Source organism: Saccostrea echinata, unplaced genomic scaffold, assembly GCF_033153115.1.
Source record: "Saccostrea echinata isolate AGI-Se365-2 ecotype Australia unplaced genomic scaffold, CSIRO_AGI_Sech_v1 ptg000054l, whole genome shotgun sequence".
Taxonomy (NCBI): Eukaryota; Metazoa; Mollusca; class Bivalvia; order Ostreida; family Ostreidae; genus Saccostrea; species Saccostrea echinata.
Window position 1 is genome coordinate 16,221,747 of NW_026889803.1, and position 13,384 is coordinate 16,235,130.

A 13,384-nucleotide genomic window follows, 5' to 3' on the forward strand; every position below is an offset into this window, starting at 1 on the left:
ATAATTAGTCATATTAATACAGAAGAATCCTCAGGTAGTATAGATTCCAGTTCAAATCTCGACCCCCGGGGATAGGGTTCTCGGGTGGTGTAGATTCAATTTTGTTAAAGTCATGACCCTCGGGGTAGGATGGACCACAACAGGGTTTCAAAGGAATATACAGGAAGTGTCTTTTAAAATCTTATTCTCAAGAACAGCAAAGACATGATTAGTCAAATTAGTATAGAAGCATCCTCAGGTAATGTAAATTCAAGTTTGTTCAAATCATGACCCCTTTAAGATTATACATATAGGAATATATAGATACATCTTTAAAAATCTTCTCAAGAACAACATAGCCATGATTATTCATATTAATACAGGAGCATCCTCAGGAAGTGTATATTCAATTTATTCAAATCCCGACCCCTGGGGGTAGGGTGGGGCCACAATAGGGGATCAATTTTACATCGGAATATAATGAAATATCTTTTCAAAATCTTCTGAAGAACAGCAAAGCCATAGAAATATAAGGATATTTCTAAAAATCTTCTCAAGAACAGCGAAGGCATGACTAGTATTGGTACAGAAGCATCCTAAGGTAGTGTAGATTCAAGTTTGTTCAAATCATGGTCCACTAGGGTAGAGTGGGATCAACCACAACAGGGGATCAAAGTTATGTGTTGGAATTAATAGGAAATATCTTTAAAAATCATTCTCAAAAGCAGTAAAGCCATGATTAGTCATTAGTACATAAGAATCCTCAGTTAGTGATTGATTGATTGTATGCTGTTTAACGTCCCATTCGAGAATTTTTCACACATATAGAGATGTCACCGTATGCCAGTGAAGAGCTTCAAATTTAGACCTATACTCGGCACTCGGGGCCATGGAGCAGTGAGGGTTCTTTATCGTGCCAACGCCTACCGTGATACAGGACCTCGAAATTTAAGTTCTCATCCGAAAGACCCGTGACTTTCACTTCTAGTGCCGGGCGCTTGGTGAAGGAATAGTCACTACCTATGTTTACGTCTTAAGTTTAACAGGGGATCAAAGTTATACATGGGTATATAAGAAAATATCTTAAAATCTTCTCAAGAACAACAAAGCCATAACTAGTCATATCAATACAGAAGCGTGCTCAGGTAGTGTAGATTCAAGTTTGTTGAAGTCTGACCCCCAAGGGTAGGGTGAGGCCATAACTGAGGATCAAAGTTACACATAGAAATATATCGGAAAATATCTCTGAAAATATTCTTCTCAAGATCGCTCCGTGATCGGAAGGTCGTGTGTTCGAATCACGGCCGCGACTGACCTAATTCGATAAAAAAAAAAAAAAAAAAGGTAGCAACTGTTCCTTCGCAAAGCGCTCGGCACTGTGAAGTGACCGTTGCGGGTCCTTCGAATGAGACCTTAAAAACCGAGGACCCGTGTCACGGTAGGCGTTGGCACGATAAAGAACTCTCACTGCTCCATGGCCCCTGTTTGGCAGCTCATGGCGAAGGTTTAAGTTTCTGAATTGCAAGTCAAACTACTAGGTGAAGGTCAAGGGATCAAAAACCGTATCTAGAAATTAAGGTCTAATCATAAGGAATACATTGTAAAATATGAATGCTCTAGTACCAGCCGTTCAGAAGTTATGTTTACAAAAGGTAGGTCAAGCTCCAAGGTCAAGATCAAAGGGTCAAAATAAATGCCCAAGATCAAAGGGTCAAAATAAATGACACAAGGAATATACACCTTAGCCCAGTGGTAGGGCGTTCGCTTCGTGATCGGGAGGCCCCGGGTTCGATTCTCGTTCGCCGCGCTGCGTCAAACCTAAGACGTAAACATAGGTAGTGACTGTTCCTTCACCAGACGCCCGGCACTAGAAGTGAAAGTCACGGATCTTTCGGATTGACCTTAAAAACCGAGGTACCATGTCACGGTAAGGTTGGCACGTTAAAGAACCCTCACAGCTCCATGGCCCTAGTGGTCTAAATTTGAAGCCCTTCACCGGCATACGGTGATGTCTCTACATGAGTGAGAAAATTTCAATAGGGGCATTAAACAGTATACAATCAATCAATCCATTGACACAAGTCCTTTCTTTGGGTAACAACATTTTTGATCTCTTGACCTTGGAGTTTGACTTGCATTTGAGAAACTTAATTTAACCTAACCTTCACCATACATGGTCGTCGGAACCGGGGGGCAAAGGGGGGGGGGGACTTAGCCCCCCACTTTTTTGCAAAATAGGCATTGAAAGAGCAAGAGCCACTTAGGACTTTTTTGGCCCTGGGAATTTCTGAAAAATCGAAACTGTTCAGTTTTGGTTGAAAATGCAGTATTTATAACTTGGACCCTTGGCTACCGTGTATCTATTGAACATGACGTAATTTTCTCTCTAGTCAATGCATTATGACGTCATAAAATGCGTCATTTTCCCCAAAGCCTGCAAATTCCCTTAAAAATGGCCAAAAGTTGAGATATTTTTCTTAGATATTTCATATATAGAGCACAACCTCTGATCCAAAATATGCAATTACATAATGAAAGATCTGTTTCTGAAGATCACAAAACATGTTTTAATTTTTGGATCGTGGGCTGTGCTCATATTATGATTCTTTGCTGAAGGTAGTCAAATACGCATATTTTCTGCAAAATTCGAGAACATTGCATTTTCTCAAAACCTGTTGTCTAACACCTGGATTCTCAAAAAAGAACTTTTGTTACAGAAAATGAAAGCACTAAGTCTCTACTTTTTTTGATATATGAAATGGGACAAAGGGTGATAGTCAATTAATTGATATAAGGACAGGGTCATTTTATGCAAAAAGTTTTTTTTTTGGTTGGTTTAGCCCCCCCCCCCTTTCAATTTGCTTCCGACGCCTATGCCATAAGCTGCCATACGGGGGCATTGGTGTTTCACAAACACATCTTGCCTAAAAAGCCTAACAACTATAAATCATGACTATTATAATAAACAATGATGTTACAGATACATGTATCTTAATTTTTAATATGGTTAACAATCTCTGTGTATTTGTAAAGTCATACTGTTGAATGTCAAGTTGTAAACTTCGAAGGTTTGTATTAAAATGTGCTTCCTGCGTACAATGTTTGATGAAATATATGCCATGCAGAATGAAAATAATTCTTTATTTATACTGATAAATATTCTTTACTAATGCCATCCCTAATGTATTTATGTAATATATAAACTGATTAGAAGTCCCATTCAAGCTGTCTTTTTTGTATGAGAACGGTTACATTTTCTATTTAAGAAATATTTTCAAACTTGCTCTGTTAAATTCACAGGATCGGTTTTCTTGCTCCTGTATGCGGCTTGTTTATCAGGCAATTGAATTACACTACCTGTGACCATGTCGTACCACCTTATCTAATCAATGTAACCAATGAATTGACTTTCCTTTATCAACAAGAAAATCGCGCCATATAACAGAAATAGAAACGAGCAAATCCTTGAAAAAGGAAGAAACCTAAAAAAATTTCCGGATTTCAATATTCCGAGAGTTTCCAATATTGGTTTTACTCCTACTTTCATTTTTTCTGATGTCTGCGATTCATGAAAACAAACTTGTAGCAATAATCACTGGTGGAAATTCGTAAGTATTGAAATGATTGAAATTTTTCATGCTGACATTTCTTTACTGAACTACGATCGATATTTTAACCGTCTTTTAAAACAGTTTAATTCATCGGATTTGCCGATCTCGCATCATTTACCATGTTGACATTTTAAAGATAAATCAGAAAATATAAAATTTTGAAGAAAAAAAGGGGGAAATAGTTTCATATAAGATTGTTTTGAATGGAAAGAACAGTTCATATAACAGGGGAAGATCTTTGTTTTTACGAAGCAGCCGGGGGCATAATGAGTACCAAAGACACACTCCCTTTTTTTCTCTTTATCTTGGTTGACGGAAAGGGGGGGGGGGGGTCTGCAGAGACACAACTCATCTCATTGTACATGCAGTCATACAAATAATTGTAAATATATGCATGTGGTGACATTTTTATCTCACTGCATTTTCTCTCAGTAAAACTGGTACCTAAATGTTTATGCATTGTACATGTTGTATATTAATATTTTTAATCAATATTTTACAAAAAAAGTTCGTTTTTATAAGAAAGAAATCTACCGTATATACTCGCCTATAAGTCGGATTTTTGGGAGTTAAACTTTGGTCCAAAACTGTATGTCTGACTTATAGGCGAGTTATAAAAAGATAGATATTTTAGAAGGTCAATCCCTCTAATATAAGCTTCAAAAATACAACCGACTTATAGGCGGACCGACTTATAGGCGAGTATATACGGTAATAAAAAAAAAAACAACTAAACTTTTGAGTAGGAATCTGTATCATTAGTGTTTTATCAATTAATACTCTTAACAGGGGTTGAAATTTTTCTGAAGAACCCATTAGCCCAGGGGCTACTGATCAGTAAAAATTTACTAGCCCAAATATCAAAATAACTAGCCCAACAATTTTCCTGCAAAATGAAAACATAACAAATTAAAGTGTTAAACGCTTTAGTGACAGGAACAAATTAACTTATTAGTTCTCAGTCAAAAGAAACCAGTCTTAGAAAAGTTACAGTAAACTGACGATCGAGAATTTTTTATCTGTTCTGCTAGTCCGACGGACTATCGTTACATTTAAATTATCTAGCCTAAGTCTTAAAAAGAATTAGCCCCGGGCATTGGTCTACCGTATATTTCATCCCCTGTTTGATAATTGTCAATCAAAAACCAGTGTTTAATATGATAATAGGACTTCTTTCCTATTAAATTTAATCTTATTTGTACAAAAAACTTAAAAGTTTTAGTCAGGTTATGTAATTCACACAAGTTTCTTTCAACAACAGAAATTTTAAAGTTGATGAATGGCAAGAAAAAATTTGGTTAATGATGTAATGTGTACTGATTAATTTTTTAGTACATTTAATGTTGCTCATATTTGATGTGAAGCTCCTTGATGTGTTGATATTCGTATTGTAACTATGAGGTTATTTCACTAATTGTCATCTTACAGAGCCTGATGAATGCCATAGCAATAATGATCAAAGCAATGCAAATGTATTATTGAAAGAACATTCAGGGTCCTCTATGCACTGCACACTAAAGAGTTCAAATATTTCATTATACTGACATATTCAGTCAGAGGGGTCTACCCTTAGATCCAAAATAAAATAAATTGAAAATCTACATGTATCAACTTTATTAATTTATAATTAGTATAATAATAATAAATATTCTTATCATTTTATCAGGTCAAAATAAACTATAATTGAACTCAATACTTTTGAAATTGGCATGTGTTTTTCCCCTTTTACATTGTAAATAAGCAACTTACAGTCATTCTTTAACATCGAGAACATTTTTTCTGGGGGTAAATGGCAGGTACCCTAGCTATCTTTAAAATGAGATAGATTAATTCAAGACTTAGATCATTATACATATAATATCTTTATATATCTATATAATGTATATAAATAAATTAATATAACATACTTTCTCAATGTCTAAAAACAAAATAATTAGTGTACAGAGGGTCCATAATCAGGAAAAAAACTTTAAAGAGGTGCTAGCTATAAATAATGTCTGCCAAGATTGAAGATCTTGGGGCATATTGTTTTTATTCTGTCTGAAATCTGTCATTCTGTCAATATAAAATAAAAAGTAAAATAATTTTATTTTGGGAGTGCATGGTGCTTTTTGTGATTTTCTTGATAATAAATTACTTGCCTATATTTAGGAATCTACAGTACATTAAAAAATATTTATAATTCTTGTCTGGTCCATACTTTTCTAATGGAAATATATTGGAAGTTGATACTGCACATGTAGAATAGTGATGACCAGAGGATGTGTTTTGACTTTGACTCAGAGGTCATTTGGGCAAGTTAAAGGAAAATTTTAGGAAAATGTCCTGTCCTGGACATATCTTTTAATGGAGAAATATTGGAAGATGATTCTTGGCACAAAGATTTCTGAGGAGCTAAGGCTGTATAAGACCCTTACTTAAGGTCATTTAGGCAATTTCAAGGTCACTGGCAGAAAAAGTGTGTACCTGGTAGTCCAAGTCAATTTTTTTCATTAGAAAAGACCATTCTTGGAGCATTTGTGATTATCTGATCAAACAAATCTAGTTTAAAAATGAATTTTATTTATATTTAATAATGTGCCACTTCCTACATGTCCTCTTTCAATAATATTCTTAATTTTTTTCCATTACAGAGGAGTTGGTCTTACAACAGCAGAGAGGCTTCTAGATTTGCATGATGGTCAAGGAATTGAAATTTGTTTGGTCTGCCGAAATAAGTCCAGAGCAGAGTCTGCTCAAAATTCTCTTCTTAAATATAAACCAAATGCTACAGTGGACATTGTCCTAATAGACACTAGCAGCATTGCCTCTGTTATAAAAGGAGCCAAAGAACTTCGTTTAAAGTAAGAACTATGAAAAGCATGTAAGTAGCTTATATATTTTTCCAATGTTTGAAATGACAGCAAAAGCTCAATCTGCCATAAGTTTTTTTTTTTTTTTTTTGGCAATGAAATATGTTGAAACTGAATATGATTGTGAACATTATACATGTATACGAGGAATATCTAAAAGAAAATATTATTTAATTACTATAATGCAAGCAAGTTGTGCTTAATTAACTTTCTTTTAAATTAATGATAGGAAATCATTATTGGGACTCTGCTGATTACATAAAAGTAATTCATTAAATTTTACTTTATCTCCTAAATTCATATAAATACACTATTGACTCCTTAAACATGCAAAAGCTGGTATTTCATGGTATAACACCCACCTTTGATGTTAGGTATAATCTAAGATGATATGGGCAGAGCTTACATAAGATTAGAGTGCAGCACCTGCCAATGATAATTGTAAACATTGGATATCAATAATCAAACAGAGAGATTGTGGGTGGAGCTTAAAACCAAGTTTAACTTTTGTATGGTTATAAAAGTAAAAAATATCTTTCTGTGAGTTAGAGAGATTTCTTGTTCCCTAAGATCAGATGCATTTTCCTTTGGCTTCACCTGGAACTGTTTTTAGGCCTTAGTATGTGCAGTGTAGTGTTTATAGAATCTGTTATTTTTGGCCATTATTTTAAAATGTATAAATGATTAATTTTTTTTAATAAATTATTAATTAAGAATGAAATTAGAATTGTTTATTAACTTCTCGTTCTTTTAATAAATACAGTAACTCTGCATTGTAGATGATGCCATTATTCCTCACAAATGTTTACCATGGAATATCAAACAAAATTTTAGAGTAAATGCTTTAATCACTGATAACAGAAAAAATAAATGAATCTAAAGCCCACAAAACAAATGTATTTATTTTTTTTTAATTCAAAATTGATCTTGAATTTACTATTTGTTGATTAACTTTCCAGGGCAATTAATGCAAAGTCAATGAAATCAATTTATTCAAACAGCATTAAGAATATATCTCATCATTCCCTTATCACAGCCTCCAATCCCAGATAAAAAAAATTGTCTATCAGTATTGAGGCAAATAAAAACTCAATGTTAGTTCTGGTCTTTAATGTACCGGTATAGAAAACATATCCAGAAGACTTTGATGGATTTATGCCTCTATAAGTAAACTGGTGTAATCCATAAAGAAAGCGCTAATATCAAGAGGATTTTATGTTGGTTTATTTGAATTCCTACCTGCACAGTATCTGTGGAATTTGTTGGCACTGGAAATGTTAGAATAATTTATTGTTGAGGGTTTGGAATATGTCCCCTTTAAGTCTGGTTTGCATGCTTTCTTTTGTCTGAAAGACTGGAAAAGAAAAAAATTCACTGCAAAACTTAGTTGAATTAAGCCTTTGACATAATTTATTTTCAAACCATTAATGTTTTTCAGATCAAAGCTTTAAAGTGATTTTTCTACACCAAATTTAGGTCCAAATATCGGCCCTTTCCCCTGTCAAAAATTACTAAGTTTTTCCCAATTTAAGTTGCTTTTTCCCAAAATAAAACCATGATGAAAAATATAAAGACAATCATTGACAACTTTCAAAGATTAAAAAAAAAAGAAAGTTATAAAATTTAATGTAGAACTGTGTCTAATTTGTTATTTTATAAGCAATAATTCCCACGTTGGCACAAATGTCGATGATTTTTCACAATTGTATAGGCCCAGGCCCCTTTTAAAAAATGTAGAAAAATCACTGAAGATACACATACATGTATAAAGATCTAAACTCAGTTTTTCTTAACACTCAAGGCTTCATAATGTGTAAATATATACCATCAATTTTTATGCTATAAAGTTTATATTGTGGAGATAGACTTACAAAAAAATTTGGGTATTCTGAATCAATTTTGATACAAGCACCCTTATTCTTGATGGTTAACATAGATTTAAAAAAAAATAAGTATTGATTTGTTTATTGTCATTTAATTTCCTCTATATTTGAATGTTTTCAGCTTATGAGTGTAATTATAATTCATTGATTGTATGTTTGAGTTAAAGAAAATTCTAGCATATTTGATAAGTCTCTCTATGGATATTGAAAAAAAAAATCAATAAATCTATCCTAGGACAGCATGGTGCATGTCTTCCTTAAAGAAACTGAAGCAGCGTGCAGTAAATTAAAGCTGTAATGCACAGAAAGTCATAAACAAGCAGTTCAAAGAACTGTACCCTGCTTTTGGTGTCCATCTTATTTGTGTGTCCTTCAAACTTATAGATCAAGGTCATGAATTCAAAAATTGATATACCTTTTTGAGAGATGTTGTCTTTGGAAATGTACTTGTAAAATATGAAAGCCCTATCTTTTCTCATTCAAAAGTTCTTACTAATGTGAAAAAAAAATTGGAAAAGACTGTAGGTTAAATTTAAAGGTCAAGGTCACGAGGTCAAAAAGCAGACTACATTCGGAAAGGTTTTGAAACAGGTAAATAAATGCACATAACATATAAATGCCCTATCATTCAAAAGTTATCAGCAATGTTAAAATTTTAGAAAATTAGGTCAAACTTCAAGGTCATGGGTTTAAATTTCATAGTACATTTGGAAAGGTCTTGTCACAGGTAATGCACATGTCAAATATGAATGCCCTATCCTCTTTCCTTCAAAAATTTGCAACATTGATAAAATATTTTGAAAATAAGGTCAAACTTGATGGTCAAGGTCATGGGATCAAATATCACAGCACATTCAGAAACTAATTGACACAGGTAGTGCACTTGCTAATTGAATGCCCTTTCTTCTGTCATTCAAAAGTTTTAACCAATGTGAAAATTTTTGAAAATTAGGTCAAAATTGAAGGTAAAGGTCAGGGAGTCAAATATCATAGGAAGTTCAGAAATGCTTTGTCACAGGCAGTGCACATTTTAAATATAAATGCCCTGTCTTCTCTCATTCAAAAGTTATAACCAATGTTAAAAATTTTGAAAAGAAAACCAAACTTCAAGGTCACAGGGTCAAAAAGCATAGTGCCATTGGAAAGGTCTTGTCACAGGTAATGTACTTGTGAAATTTGATAGCTCTATCTTATCTCAAAAAAAGATATGATCAAGGTAAAGTAATATGAAAAATTTTGAAAAGTAGGTTAAACCTCAAGGTCAATGTCACAGTGTCATTTGGAAAGATCTTGTCACAGGTAATGTACATGTAAAATATGAAAGCATTATCTTTTCTCATTTGAAAGTTATGAACAAGGTTAAAGTTTTTGTGACAGACTGATCAACAGCTAGACAGACTAACAGATGGACAGACGAATGAGTTTTAATGTCCCCTCACTTTGTTTTGCTACTGTTTTGGGGGTACATTTCTCTTACCCAGATCATGTCAAATGTTCCAATAAGCCATTTATAGGCTCAGTGCTGAGTTGTATTTCATGAGATGATGCTTAAGCATAAGGAATGAGAGAGGGAGAAATGAGTAAAATCTAGTTGTAATGAATGATCAAGATAATTTACATTATCATGTAGGGTAAATGAAATGATGTATATCTTTATGTTTCAGTGGGTTTTTTTTAATAAATAGAAAATGAACACATGCATCCACATGTGTACTATTCAACAATACATGTACGTTTACCATTCGGAACACCTCAGGCCTTTTGCAGTGTTTTTTCTGTGAAAGGCCCCAAGGTGTTTGGAATGTACATGTACTTGATTTCCATTCTAGAGAGAAAAAGGATATAATTTTAGGGATAATAGGTAAACTCAGACTACCAAGAACTCTGAAGGATAGTTTTCTGTCTACCTCCAGGTCAATTTTCAAAAGTTATCATAATTTCCAATGATTTTCTAAAAAATTATATACATAATTTGATACATTAAAATTTTTATAAAATTTGAATCATATATGTCAAAAGAAAGAGATAACTCTATATTTTTGGTAAAATTAACTCACAAATTTCAGAATAGCTAGAATACTGGATGGAAAACAGAAGATATTTTTAAAACATCCCTCGACTCTTAAAGCAATTTCTGTCTGCATACTTTTGATTAAAATGCACATATTAAAGAGTTCAGCAGGGTTAATCATGCATATGATTTATTAGAAGATAATTCAAGATATTGAACATAGTAATAAGTCTTCTGCACTGAAATGCACTGATTGCATGCTTGTTGAACATGAAATAGAACTGTACTGTATAATGATTACATTTCAGCTATTTTCTGAGTAAACTTGGAGAAAATATCGAGCATACTGAGTACAGTTCTATTTCATGTGCGACATGCATGCTATCTGATTAAGTGCATTTCAGTGAATAAGACTATTAAGGTTCAACATACTGTAATCATTATGTAATTATTGTATTAAATGAAGTTAAAAAGTATAAAAATCAATGTGATGATATGTGTAGGTGTTGAATCATGATAGAAAAAAGACTGAGACATGTATGTGAAGGTTGTTAAAGAAAAATTTTGTAGTTTAATACATTGTTCTTTGTAATAGCAAGGTCATGTGGTGTCTTTGAATGCAGTTAGATAAATTTTGTCTTGAAAAAAAAAATAAATACATGTACTATAACACTCATTGATGAGATTTTAAGAGTTTATTGGTTGTTCTTGTATAGTAGCTTGTGCATTAATTTAATTAATACATATGTGTAGATTATACTGGATCTGATATATACAGTCAAACCTCATTATCTTGAACTCAATGGGACCTACAGAAAACTTCAAGATATCCATGGGTTCAAGATATTAAGGGTAAAATACACAAAAAGAAAAAGTACTTGGGACTTCCACATCACTTCTACATATCCATGTGTTCGAGATATGTGTTCGAGATACCAAAGTTCAACTGTATTGATGAAAAATGTGACTTATTATTTCTGTGATTTACTTGGACCAGGGAGAAACAAGTCACATTCTAAGGTTATTAGTTATATTGCAATCTTATGGTTTATTGAAATCAAACCATCGATCTGCAAGCATAAAATATCAACTCTTTCTCTGCAATAAATTTTAGTCTTGCATTCCTTTCCTAGAAGTTTTTTTTTAAAACTTTTCTCCTCTAGGTCAGCAATGCTGATTCAAAAGGAACTACAGTTGAACTTCACTACCTCAAACTTCGATATCTGGAATATCATGGATACATGTACTGTAGATGTACTTTTTTCCACGTGAGATTAATTTAAATTTTACAAGGAAATTTGTCACAGCGTACTTGAAATGCTTACAAGACATGCAATGGCAATCAAAAAAATCCATGTAATTTTTTACCCGTGGATTGAAAAGAAATTAATATTCAGCAGAACTATGACCCGTGGAAAAAAGTATATTTACATTTCATGTCAAAGTCATTTGGAAATCCCTGTAATGATGTTTTTTCTTTACATAATTTACTCACAATACATCAAACCATTGGATATCTTGAAGTTTTTTTCTTTCCATCAAGTTTGAGATAACAAAGTTTAACTGTATTACATGAGTATCAATTTATAGATACTTATAAATAAAAACTAGATTATTTTCAAACGAAAAAAGAAATATGTCCCTACCTTAATTTGCTTTGGCCATCAAACTGTAACCTTTATGACTGATTATCTTGAATTGTGTAATATGATTATATTCAAGCTATAATATTTTTTTTTCTGTCCTTGCCTTTGAGAATATTAAATGTTCACCAATACCATATATTATACTATAGGTTTATTTATAAGGTGATTATTGAGGTCCACGTGCCCTTATATTAATGTTTAAACAAGCCTATACTGTTGTTTTGCATAATTGATATGGAATGGATTAAAATTTTCAGGTATAAACATATCGACCTTCTATACCTCAATGCAGGAGCCATCTTTGTTAGGCGAGGCATCAACTGGTCTCACATGATGAATGAAATCTTTGACAGTGATACCCCAGGACAGTAAGTACAATATAGGGATACATGGTAGATAAGTTAGGGAAGATTGTCTAATTTTCTTACAAACTTCAAATTAATTCACAGGTCTTGAAAGTTCCATGTAAATTGTAGACAACTGTATTAAACAAAAATGATTCATTACAACAATTACCAGGTAATTGAAAATGACTCAGAAATTAAAAAAAAAATATTTTTATATATCAAATACAACTATTTTTGTAGGAAGATTCTCCACATGTTCACTACAGGGGAGGGGTTATTATTACAGACAGACAGAATCACACAGGAAGGACTGCAACAAGTCTTTGCCACAAATCTGTTCGGCCATTTTGTTTTAGTAAGATTTATGCTAAAGTTGATATGATTTGATACAAAAGCTTGAAATTAGATCAAGCAAACATGTAGTTCATGAAATATTTCAGTTTTGGCAGCAAGGTTCTCCCCAGAGATACCTTGGATTTGTAGTAACATGTACCTATAAAGTTATTAATGTATACAGAGTTATTTTTGCCCCATGTTATTTTAGCCCTTTCACACTTGCAAACAATTTTGCCCCGTTTTAAATTCGCCCAGTCACAATTCTGTTTAACAAATTATACCATGATTTTTGAATTTGCTCCATTTTAAATTTGCCCACTTGTGTGTAGGGTGAAAGGGGCGAAAATTTTCCTGTATACAATATAATAGATTACTAAATGATGATAAATTGGCTGGTAAATAATAATTTATGCATATTGTATGCTATTATTAATACCTTCAAGGTGCAAGAACTGAAACCTCTTCTTGGCCACAAATCACCATCACAAGTAATATGGACCTCATCCAGGGCTAGTATAAAGTCTTCCTTTAACATCAGTGACATTCAACACAAAAAAGGGTAAGTTGTTTAATGTATTTATAAAGATTTTCTGTTGCTGAAATGAAACTACAGAATATTTATTAATTAAATAGCATTTTGAAAAAAAAACCATTAGATATAACTCTTATTTTTCATCTAAAAATTCTCATAAGCATGAAAATTATGAGATTTTTTTTTT

The 13,384-nt window shown here is 32.8% G+C and overlaps 1 protein-coding gene across 1 annotated transcript in view; it reads left to right on the plus strand.

Annotated features, from left to right (window-relative positions):
• Positions 1 to 3,498: 3,498 nt before the first annotated feature.
• Positions 3,499 to 13,384, plus strand: part of LOC133204665 (uncharacterized) — a 48,260-nt gene continuing 38,374 nt past the window's right edge. The window contains exons 1-5 of the mRNA XM_061340412.1: positions 3,499 to 3,587; positions 6,224 to 6,433; positions 12,240 to 12,350; positions 12,570 to 12,684; positions 13,109 to 13,224. Of these exons, the coding sequence (XP_061196396.1) occupies positions 3,535 to 3,587; positions 6,224 to 6,433; positions 12,240 to 12,350; positions 12,570 to 12,684; positions 13,109 to 13,224 (605 nt within the window). The 5' untranslated portion in view covers positions 3,499 to 3,534. The remainder of the gene's footprint in view (positions 3,588 to 6,223; positions 6,434 to 12,239; positions 12,351 to 12,569; positions 12,685 to 13,108; positions 13,225 to 13,384) is intronic.